Here is a 12,940-nt window from a genome sequence, read left to right on the forward strand (position 1 = left end):
GTACACATAGAAGTTGACAAAATGTTCCTTGAGTCCTGGTTAATTGTCGCAGACAAAGCAAACTCTGCTTGCACCAAAGTCCTGAGGCACCTTGTAAAGACAGTCCCAGCAACATCCCCTTGCTCCAGTCCTCTCACAATGGGGATTTTTAACTATGCACAAAGGCTTGTGCAAGCAGCCTTTTTCTGGGGTGCACAGATATGATGGTCACCACAGTGGAGCCTCTCAAATGTCCATAAATCACAAGTGGCCACTGCTGATTATATTGTGTTTCACACAACTTAGGCATACACAGAAAGAGGCCGATTTCCTTTCAATGAAGGAAGGCTGTGGAATTATTGCATGTTTTAAAAGGTTGTAGGTAAGCACAGACCTCTTTTCAAGCACTACAAACCTAATTTTGAGACAAAGGAAATAAATCTGATGGGGTCATAGAGGACCCAAGCTGTGACCTTCTCAGCAACTGAAGATGGAGAGCTTAGACTGGACTAAGTCACTGATTATAGGGCTTATTGTAGCTTATTATCTTAGGCTGTAATAGAAAAGGAAAAAAATCCACACAGCTGCTTAATTGTACTTCAGTTTGAGGGAACGTGAAGACCACATTTAACTACCTGTACTCGCTATTGACAAATTTCAGAAGAGGTCTGACAGGGAGAAAAAGACAGGTTTATTTAAATATAGCTCCTCAGCATAGTGTCCAACTGCTTTTAGATTGTTCTAAACAAGAGATCCAGGAGCGAGCATTTTTCTCTCAACTCACTTGAATTCCAAAAGGTTTATTTGCATTTCTATTATCATAATTGACAACTTAATTTGTTGCAGATGTTTTAAAGAAAATGTAGAAATAGTAAGAGGAAAAAAAAAAAGTTAAAAAATCAGCTCCTAAGCAATATAATTTTAAAACTTTCTGAAGAAGGCAACAATCATAAAATTCCTTGTCTTTTAATAGCCTCCTTTTCTGATTGTCTTCAAGAAACTAATATAGCTCTGTCAAAGAAAAAGCAAGAAACTTTCTGAGGAACCAAAATAAATACTGGAACAATGATGAAAAGTATATTTTGAGTTGAATTTTCAAAAGACATCTCTCCCTGAAGCTGCTGTATCTGCTGCCATGGTTCTAATATTGCTCTGTTGCTAGCATGGCAGAAAATGTTCAGGATGAGGAGTTACAACCAGTTTATCCTATTCTAAGAATTCATTAAAATTCCCAAATGAGAACACACATAGAAAAATTTCTTATCCACTTCTTGTGGTTTCAGGAGGATTGGTCAGAGCACAACTACTTAAGATCATTCTTCTCTTGAAATCCAAACCCAAATGACAACGAATGAAATACTGTGGCTCATCCAACACAGACAGATAACCCACTTCACTCATATTCCTGCCCAACCCCTTGCACACCACTCTTGCTGCAGCATCAGCTCAGAGCAGTCAGAATTTCCATGAAATTGCACGTGGATTGCTGGGGTTACTTTAGTTATAGCAATCATTCCTTTAATTAACGATTACTGAGCAGAGGTGCTATGTGAATTCTTTAATGATCGTTAAATAACTGTGAAAGGTCCATATTCAAGCTTAATAAATTCTGATCAAAGCTGTGAAGAATGAGCAGTCTAATTGAATGATAAAAACTGAATCAGCTTTGAAATAAGTTTAAATCAAATTTAAAATATTGAAAAATGTGACAATTAAGGAATAGATGCATGTTCAGTTTTGTAACATTGAGTGTCTGCCCTAAAAAACAGGACACATGATCTACATTTTAGACCAAATCCAGAAGAACAAACCAAGAGTAAGTTATTGTATTCATTCATCCATGTCCCTCATAGTAATGTTTATCATAATGTTGTACTAACTAATAAGATTTCAAGAATAATTCTGTGAGCTCAGAATTACCCCTGAGGCTTGGAAGTGCTCCTTTGGTCTTATAGTTAGGCCTACAAAGCAAGGCTGTGCTAAATAGCAGACTAAAGGCAAATGAGGGTTCCCCTCTGACACCCTAAAGCCCTGGCAGGACACTGAAATGTAGCCCTGTGATAACTAGGCATTGCTAGCTACTTGTCTCCCACTGACCTATGTTCCTGGCATTATTCCAGCCCAAAAATCAATGATTTTCCATATTGGATATACTGGAAAGTATCCATACAATAATTTCAGGGATATTATTCCCAAAGTTCTTATATCTTAAAATAGTTTAAAAACCTCTTTCTGGACAAAAAAAAAAAAAAGTTGAATAAGCTTAACAGCTTTAGAAGTTCCAATTTTCCTCAGAGAAAAACCCCAAACCCAACCCAAAAGCAAAAACATTTAGCTAAAATGTCTGATTTGCCAAATTTGGAGCCTGCGCTTTGCAGCTCTATTGAAAAACCAAGATTATTTTTTAAGATAAATTTATCTTTTATACAAGATATTCTCATGTTATTTTAATACCTATTAATTTCTGTTACCCAGTGGTACAGAAACACATGGAAATGAAAAATATAATGGGCAGTCAGGGAAATTTATTCCTATTCAGAAAATATACTGGGAAAACTTCCAGTCAAATTATGCAGAGGGATGCATGTAGGATGCATAGTGGGAATTCTTTTAGCCTGAACAATTTCTCTTTATCTGTTTATCTGTGATTCAGCTGCTTCTCTGATAATTGACCTGCAATCTCTTTCTGCCTGTGTTAATCGTACCTATTACAGACTTGAAGCACCCCTTCAAAATGTAAAGGAATCACAATTTATCATTCAGGGCAAAATCTATGAAATGAATGTCTTAGCTTTACTTCTTTAATTTAAATACCTTGAAATATCTTCTTATCATGCCCAGTTATCACTATAGAATAGCAGAAAAAAGCAGCTCTTATCTTTCCAGTTTAGAACAATTTTTCCTCTCTATTCCAGCATGTTTTACAACTTGGAACTACTTTATTTGCATAACCTTCCTGAAACTATTTCAGGAAACTGTGTGAATCTCTTCTATATGCTAAAAAGCAAAACCAAACACACTCACACACTCCCAAGCCTCCTCAAAAAGTCAAGACAAGGAAGCATTTAGCAGGATCTTCCAGACTGACTTCAAACTTTTATACTATGAAGAGCAGCAATCAGGAACACAAGCCAACCAAGGAAAATTCTTCCCTTTTTTTTGTTAGTGAAACTGAAGTTGCCTTCTCCTAACACTCCAAATCACTTTGTTGTCATTATGCAGTAATCACTTTTTACTGTATAGAAAAAGTTTTTAAAGCATATAATAGAAGTAATATTATTTGAAAAGAAAATATTTCATTTATATAGAAAGAAGAGAAAACCTATGAGGAGAATGTGGTCTAGACATATGCCTATAAACTCTAGCCATATAATAAAAGAGAAGGTGATACTCAACACCCATGGATCCACTGAGTCCATGGATCACTCCTTCTGTTATCGAGGTTGAAATCCTGTCATTATCTCAAACTTAGTGTCACCTGTTTAAAGATCATATGAATGTGGCAATAGAAATATATGGAATGAGTGCACTGATATGAATCAAAGGACCTGGGAAGTGTGCATCATGGGCTATTGTCTTCTGTGCCTCATACATCTTGACTATGAAATTTTCCTTATAAATGCCTTGCCATAAGAGTCAAAACTGCTGGTGCAACTTGAAATTTCCTACAGTCTTTGGGGCTGCTTAATGCCTGGAAATTTTCTTTAGGTGACAATACATACTTGAATATAAATTTTTCACTTTTTGAAAGTGAAAACATATTTTGTTTATGTATAATAGCTGTTGAGAGGAAATCACTTGGCTCGTTCAGACATTCGAGCATTTTACTGATGGCATTGAAAAATTTACATAGGTTTTTTTGTGGTGAATATGAATATTTTCATTCCAGCTTCAGCAATAAGAGGTAAAAACTTCAGTATATGAAAGAGCAGAAAAAAGAGTGTCATACTGACTGCAAAAAGTCTCACAATATAGTTTAGAACCCTGAATTTAATCTGTGCAACTTTGAAACATATTTACATAAAATCAATAACACCAATATAAACATGGTCTCAATTGTACCTTATTGTCATTATTCGAATCTATTCTCATAGGCTTGATGATAGACAACTAAATTATTACTTAGAAATGAACATTATATATTATATGCATTTATGCTAAGTTTCTTTCTTTATGACTAACAGGAAAGAAAGACTTACCATTCTTCTTATAGAACATGATTTCTCCTTTAAATTCTATCTTTTCCTCCAACGATTTCTCAATTTGAAGAATCATCTGCTCATTTGTTTCAGCACCAAGTAAGAATTTACAGCTGCAGCTCTTCTGCATGACTTCAGTCCGTGCAAATCCAGCAAGCTCACAGAAGCCATCAGAGCAGTAAACAATGGGGAATCCCTTAGCCACCTGAGCATTTGCAAGGATAAAGTTACTATCTGCAGAAGAACACAAAAGTAAAATATGAATTAAAGTCTAAATTCTGCACCGCTTGACACAGTACTTTCTATAACATCATAAGAAGGCACAACTGGACAGATATCGTAAAGCAAAGTCCTAACTGCCTGGAAACAAGGATAAAACTTCTGGTTTCAGACTGGCCTCCTGAAATTGAGTCAAAGATCTAGTCCACAGATCTAGAACAATAGTTCTTCATGGCTTGGTACAGTATGCCTCGTTTGCCTCATTGTTTCCTCAAGGAATGCTTTATGATAATTGCCTCTGAGACAGAAGCCAACTCACTGAAACAACCACTTGACCAAAAACTGGTGACAAATATAAAAATTTTGGAGAAATTTCAAATGTTATGCCGCCACTCAGACTACTCTACAGTTTGAACAGACACAATTACATCATCAAAACCCCAAAAATCTCAATAAGATAATGCTGACCTATGTCAGCAAACTAATTTATTCTATATAACTTTCTGAGGGAAACCTTAAAAACACAGTTGAGCGACACACCAGGCAACATGGAATTAGGTTCTAAACCAATTGGTTCTAAACCACAAAGAATTATTTGCCTTTTATGGGAGGTGGGGTTGATTTTGTTTTGGTTTTTTGTTTGGTTGGTTTGTTTGTTTTGTTTTTTGTTCATTTGTTTGCTTTTTATTTTCTTTGTTTTTGAGTAAAAAAGATTGCATTCAAAATCAGTCACCTGCCTTTTGGAGTCCCACCATACTTCTTTCACATGCAACAGGCACATCAAAGATTCACCATTCTGTTATACTTAATGCTCTTTATATTTTTTCAGTGTGTTTAAGCTGCAGCTATTGTGTATGACACATTCAAGAGTAGAATATTGACATGGACATCAATCAACCTAATGTGGTGTCCTAATTTGATTTCAAATCTTTGGCAAATCTAACAGTTGAACGTCTTGGCAGCCTAATAGCTCATTCCAATCTCTCTTGTACCTCAGAACTTCATCATCAAGCCATGTCAACAACTCTGACCCTATACCATATTTTTCAGTTATTACAGAGACCCTTTCCAGATAAAATATGAACCTCTCATACAGGTGTTTTGCCTGTGTGTCCTTATCTTAAAGTGGAAAAAAAAAAAGTTTTATGGGCAGAATCTGCCTACATTTCACATGGAGGGAGGAAAGACTATTTTTTATCCGTTGCTTGTTAAGGAATGTTTACCTTACAGCTTGCTAGCAGGAACTTAGGAGCAGTCTAGTCCCAAGACAGACACCTCTTGTTTTTCAGACTTATGTGCAAGTGAATTCATGTGTATGTATTAAGGAGAAATACTATTAACTAATCCATAATCCCTTGATAAATATTCATAAATTTAAAGAGAATGAAATGAATTATTTTAATGGAAAACTCAGGTTGATCTACCTAATACCCATACAGGGATATATTATTTATGACTGGGAAGGGAGGAACAGAATCCATACACTAAAATAGAGGGGAAAAAAAGTCTGTTTTTCAATCTGAACTGCCACAAGAGCTCTGCATTTGCAAAATCCCCAAAACCAGCTATGTTACTCTATAATTACCCAAGGGATAAAACACTATGTCTTATACTGCTTTCCGTATTTTAAAGATAATGGAGGTTTTTTAAATGACCAATTTTCTCTCAAGACTTTCCTCCAGTTACCCACATTTTTTACAAATTTAATTAAATTCTTTTAATAAATGATTGTTATGTTTAAACAGTCTTTTCCCATTTACCAAATAATGTGTTTTTAAAATGCATTCTGGTTCAGCCCAGTGCTTGACTTGCCCTGTCATTTTTATTTGCCTAACTGGGGAATAAGGATCATTACCATTCATGCTCTAACATGCTGCTGCCCCTGTCAACACAAAACTAAATCCCCACACTGCCAAAAGAATTAAAATCATATGCTTGCAGTGCATAATGAAAGTGTGACAGTGCAAGACCAGCAGATCATTCATACCAAATATATTTGTAGCTGGCAAATTAATTTACTTCTCTATTTCTTGTTGTTTATGATACAATTATGTGATGCAAAGACTGCTGTGGGGTTTTGTTTTTCTTTTTAATTCTAATTGTTGAGAGCTGTATGAAGCAGAATCTGGAACACCAAAAAGGACACAAAAGGTGGAGAGGATGTGCAGTACTGAATGAATGTCATTATAAACAGGAATACACTGGAGCTTACCAAGCATACTATAGTTTTATGAAAAATAGAAGTAGCCAAACTCTATTGTCAGTTACACCAAAATGAATCCGGAATAGTTGTGGTTGCTTTAACATTCATGGAATAAACCAGTTTACTTATAAATGCCAATCCCGTACTAGCTAGAATAACAGCCAATCTTTCTCTTAATATCAGCAGGTAAGCCAAATTTTACTGAACTTTTTGGAGTACAACAGCAAAGCATCAGGAAAATGCAATCAGAATTATATTTGCTGCTCTTCTTGAGCATGCACCTATAATCCCAAACTAAGGGACATATCTAAATAATTTGTTGAAAAAATTCTAGTCCTACTAAAAAGGACCAAGGGATATTATGCCTACTAATCGGATGTATCATCCAATTCTTCAGCCACATTTTCAAAGCAATTAATATTTACCTATTGCATAAAGAAAATGAAAAAAAAGCCCAAAAAACCCATACCTTAAAATATTCTGGTTAAAAATTTTATTTCTGTAATTTATTTCTATAGCTTCAAATCTTTAATATCACTTGCTATTACTTGTATATAAAACATTATAAATATTTCAGAAAAAAATTATTGAGAGTGAAATTTCTATCATACAGTCACTGTTGTGACACAAATAACAATTCCAGCACTTAATTTAATGATCTTCAATAGTAACTACTAGCTGGATTTTAAAATCTAGAGTAAGACAAATTACATTATCTTTAGAATAATTCATTAGAAACTTTTGGACTGGAAAACAACACATTTTCTTATTTTTGAACCTGCAGTAGGAAAGCTGCAATGAGTGATGCTAACCTGTTGGTCTGTGTATTTTGGAATATGTTTGTGTGTAGATTGCAACACTTCCATAATAATATAGAAGTTGAATTCCATATTATTCTTTCAGCACTTTGGCCAGAATATTATTTTGTTGATCAGGAGACAATATTAGATTACTGGTGGATGTTTCTTTTAAATTTTATTTTTAGATGAGAAATACATCCAAGCAAAATACTTGATCTATTAAGAAAGATGTAATCCTGAGCTTTGGAGTAACAGAGTAGAGCTGCTGAAAATCTGTGTCAGAAAGAGCAGATTTGGAGTGTTGAGGAATAAATCTGGTGCAGGCAGCTCAGTTTGTCAACTGCTCACTGAGATGCAAATTGAGCTTCCATTGGGAGCCCGAAATAAGAGACCATGAGCTGCCAACCCTTTGGTTAGCAAAGGGCGCAAAGATGGGTGGATGGACTCTGGGAGACACAGCAGGAGCAGAGGACTCAGGAGAAAGAGAAACTTGTGTGAGGAGAGACTGTGAGGGTATAAAATCCTTGTGTTTCCTTTGCTGAGGGTCCTCCTTGGGGGCATCAGCTGCAGCTGTTTCTGTGTTGCTGCACCATGAGCAAATGGCTTTGAGGAAAGGGTCACCTGTGCTCTGCTCTGGGAGAGCTGGGCTGGATCTGGGAGGGAAACCTGGTCTGACTGTCTGAGTGTGGGGTGGGAAGGGAGCCAAGCTGGCACCTGTCGGGTCACTGGAGCCACCCATGGGGAAGGGGCCTTGGTGCCAGCAGTGAAAGTGTCTGAGCTGGGAGTGAGACTGCCAGAGAGTCCAGGGAATGGGCAGAGTGGATGCTTTTTTAACCACTCAACCCTAGGTTTTAGCTCAGAAATTAAGTGGTGTAAGTCTCTGCAAAATAAACTTTTAAAAAATCAAATTGGATATTTGTATATTAGCTTTGGATAAAAATTCTTGATTGTTTGTCCAAGCCTGCAAGAGTTGTGTGAATAATGATTTAAAAGGGCTCCTGCTAACATGGGAAAAGAAGCTTAAACACAAAACGTCCAACGTTCATGAGGTTTTCCTTTAGCAGCAAGTCAGGAGAGATGGATGAATATGAGAGAGGTCCCTGGCTTGCTAGTGCAATATAAAAGCAGATTTCTTTCAATTGTGATTCTTTTACTTTAAGCTCATTCTCCATGAAGATCAAGTTATTTTTTCACATGAAAGTTTGAAGGAAGACTATTAGGACCTTGCATGCCTGCCTTCATTTCAGAAGTAGAACGTACTGGAGAAGATAGGACATTGACCAATTGAAGACTCATGTGGTTTTCAGAAATCTCTGCCAGAAACACAGCATAAAGCCAGAAACAATCAAATAAGATGAACCAGAACCATGACAACTGTACATTCAATCACAGGTTAGACAATCTTGCCTGGTTTCAATGATGTGATACCCAAAAATCAAAACTGGAGCAACAGAAATTTAGATCTCATGCCAACTGATACAGAGAATCTTATTCAGCAAACATGCCATGATAGAGTTTTAGAATTGAGATAATTAAAGTAAAAGGCTTTATGCAATACTCTTCCTCCTAATTAATGCCCACAATTTATGTGCTTGTAATGACACTATGTTACATTTATACACTGCACTCCCTTCATGAATCCTACTGTCACATCCAGCAAAAAATGACAAAAGGAGTTTTGCTTTAATACTGTGGCTATGTCTGCTGTAAATCTCATCATCGTGCTTCCCCAGTTCTTTTCAAAGTCCAGAAGTTTTCATGAGGAGAACACCTGACTTCTTTTGCAACTGAGAAAAGCCAACAAACATTCAAATTTTAAAAGTTAAATAATGTAAGAATTAAAGAGGAAGAAAAAAAATCTACAAAAGAAAAAATCTTTAGCAATCAAAGAAGCTGCATTAAATAAGCAAGTGACTCACATAGTTGCCCTACGTCTTGTAGAGCAGTCCACATGTCTTCTAGATGAAAGGATGTACTACACTTAGATTTGATTTCACAGTTTGTACACAGGCAACTGAACAAGGGAAATCTCATTCCAGGTTCATGCAAATTACTGTGACGGAGAACACGACCACATGAACTGTTAAGATTGCTGATTAATTGAATGATTAAAGCAGTGCATGAAAACATTTAGCTTTATGTCAGCACATTTAGATGCAAGTGAATTTAATTAGAGCTCAAAATCATTTGCCAGCTAGTGTTCCTTTAAATCTGATTGAGACCAAGATGATTTTTATAATGCATACACTTCCAGACATTAAAATTCCTTTTGAAAAATCTCAGTACAGTTGACTGGGTCACTAATGCGAGGTGAAGATTTATCTAGATCTAAATCAGAAAAAAAGCTGATTATACTGATATTTTCTCCCACTCTTCTCTGAAAATGAATTCATATTCCAATGAATTTATTGTAGTACAGTAAGAGGAAAAACTATTACATTATAAAGTACAAGTATGGACTGATGAACAAAAGACCTACCTCTGTAACTCACTGTAACCTTTATAATTGATTTAATTGTCCTACATATTTCATTACAAGGATTCATAAAATTGGGTAACAGCTACAGAGTTGTGATTCTGTATTTGAAGTACCCAGACCTATGGACTCAGCTAAAGGGGTGAACTTCCATAGTTCTCACTTGACCTGAACTGACAGAAATAATTTACAGTAAGTAGTAAAGTTCTGAATTCAGCAGCTAAGAAATAAACCTTTCACCTCGTATTTACAAAATATTTAGTCTGACAGTGAAAATGCTTTACTGTATACAATATTTATAGCTACAAGAGGTAATCTGCAATGCAGTTCAGCATGGAGATATCTAAGCAAAATTTGGGCATCTGGTTGCTAAATCATTTCCCAGTCTTATTGATAAACACAAGATCATAAGCCACTTAAGAGACTCGGTGTTTAATGATCTCCAACCCAGCTTTCTTTGCCATTAGCGCATCAGGTCAATACTGGAATAATGACTGCAGCTTTCTGCATGACCAGTAAAATTACCTACTCCTCTAAGAAAGTGGACCAAAAAGCCAGACTGTATCAGAGAGAAACAAAGTGAGAAACAAAAGCAGTAGCAAACCTTGTGGTGAAATGGGCTTCTGGCATCTTAGCAAGGGAAGAAGATCATTTGTTCCTCCATTAGAAATCTTTGTGCATGTTCCCATTGCTTTTCCAATCTCAGTATCATTTGAATCTACCTAAACTCTAAGACTGAGAAGGACTTTGTTGAAATAGTAGTACTGCTGTGGCTGCTCATTTGTCATCACAGAGCACCTTCCAAATAAACAGGCAGTGCAATTGTGGACTATAGTAAAGGAAAAAACTTTCAGTAGAGATGACTTTCAAATTCTTCAAAATTAAGCTCCACTAGCAGAAGCAAATAGCTACATCATTTCCTCAGAAGGAAATATTAATTAGTCTAAAATAAATCTTTGCTTTTGATTTTATATTTATCTGGAATTACAAATTTACATATGTCACCTGAATCAAGGTTGCAACAAAATATTTCTTTTCCCACTTAAACTTTTGGATATTAACAAAATTTTATTTTTCACTAAAAAACGACTACATTATATTTGATGAACTTTATTTGTGTTATTGATTGTGCAGTGACTGCCAGTGCACAGTGCAGATGTAACTAAAAATGCTATATTGCAGCTGTCAAATATTTACATGCCAGTTTCATAGGCATTGAAGTGTTGCAAGTAAAACAGCACATGGCACTGGGGAAAAAAATCAGAAAAACAAAGACAATAGCAATAAAGAGACACTGTAACTCCTGAGTCACCAGCATGTTGTGACAATGTGCAGTGTCATCCAGAAGTTACTCACTGGGTACTTGCTTTTCTGACAGAACTGGACCCTACATCCCTGGTGAGGGAGTTCAGCTGCTGTTCAGGGCATTCTGTGAGTGCCCACTGCACAGGTTCACATTTCCAAGGCAATCATGTTTTGTAATTTCTCCAATAAAATACATGGAAATTTTAAGTTCATCCACTAGGCAGAAGAACCATTTGTTTAGCCCAGCTATATTTGATTTGCTGTTCGTTTTGTTTTCCCAACTGTTCCATTGATTTAAGATTCACCTGGAATTTAGAAATGACATTGCTATAAATCAAATTAACACATAGGGTTCTCATAAGCTCAAATCATACAGCCCAATGATTTAAGAGCCTGGGACCATGACTTGCTCTCAAATGTTCAACTGGGAAAAAGGTTTGCAGACAACACTCTTCCTGAATAGAAATATTTTCAAAGACAAGGGCCACATGATGAACAAATATTTATTAATGTGATCCTGTCTGTACCTTCCTTTGTCACTTGTCTGAAACAGAAATGAAATAAGAAGTTGAAAGCTGTTTTGTTTACAGCTGTATTAAGCACTATGCCACCTACTCACAATTGGAGCTTGATTTACAGGCATAGTAAATTTTCACCATTTCATAATATTTTGTGTGTTTAGTATCCTGCCTTTACTATACACATGCCTGATGAACCTATTCATAATGCTATTGCAGTGGGTAAGCCCTTGATATTTGCACTCAATGTATGCACTGCTGCTGCTAGTGCAATACATGGGCAGCCATATGCTACAGATGCTGCTTAAGAGAACTAGTGGAAGAATACAGGGAAAAAGATTTACCAGGCATTATTCTTGCACAGCTGAGAGGAAGAACATAAGCTAGACATTTTGAAGCCAGTGTGAAATGGCTTTGAAAGATCATTTTCCTGGCTCTGAAATCTAATGCTCCTTTCTTCTTATGAGACTGTTAATTATGGAGTGGTAGATCAGGGGCTTGGAAAATGTCTTGATACCATCTATAATAGAAACAAGAAACTGAATTTCTTTATGATGTGATGATGAGAAGTTCAAGGACTATTTACCTGTCATTGGGAATGTTTCATCTTATCACTTGAAGTGGATATGGTCTGGAAGACTCAAAGTATCTGGAACTGTTTGCAGTAAAGGACCAAATATATGAGCACACAGCAAAATTGCCAGGGTTTTGAAATTAGTTTTGAGATTTCATGGAAATTTGTTTCCCCTTTAAAGTGACCATGTTAAAAAAAGTGTGGCTTCTATAAATCCTATATGAAAGAATGTTGTCAGTAAGGACATAAAGTAAATCTTTTCAACACAGAAATATAAAAAGATATTAGTGCAAAGAGAGTGGAAAATCTTTATGGTCTGTCCACTTGCTTCTACCATGTGTGGCCAGAAGGTGTTTACTGTCCACCTGCTGAGCAAAGGGAACTTTCAGCCACCATTCCCAAGATTGAAGGAGGAGAAATTCCACTTGCAGCCCTGGGATTGACCATGGAAGAAACAGACCAAGCTGTCCCCTGTGGAGCAACTCCAGGGACTCGTGAATCATAACCATACTAATTCTCCTCTGGTGAGAAGGGGCATTTTATGCCAAGGTTCCTCACCTGAACAAAATTATGTATCCTCAGAATAAAACCAGACCCACACCTGGGTTTTAAATTGAAGGCAGAGGGGACAGTGGTCATCCTTCCTCAGCACCATCTGCCTAATGCA

General features: G+C 36.4%; 1 protein-coding gene across 1 annotated transcript in view; it reads right to left on the bottom strand.

Annotated features, from left to right (window-relative positions):
• The window catches only part of KCNH8 (potassium voltage-gated channel subfamily H member 8), a gene marked incomplete at both ends in the record, with an annotated part of 175,750 nt that overhangs the window by 115,175 nt on the left and 47,635 nt on the right, over positions 1-12,940 (bottom strand). The window contains one exon of the mRNA XM_084207923.1: positions 4,179-4,412. Within this exon, the coding sequence (XP_084064049.1) occupies positions 4,179-4,412 (234 nt within the window). The remainder of the gene's footprint in view (positions 1-4,178; positions 4,413-12,940) is intronic.

This window comes from Fringilla coelebs, assembly GCF_963513975.1.
Source record: "Fringilla coelebs genome assembly, chromosome: 1".
In the NCBI taxonomy this organism is placed as follows: Eukaryota; Metazoa; Chordata; class Aves; order Passeriformes; family Fringillidae; genus Fringilla; species Fringilla coelebs.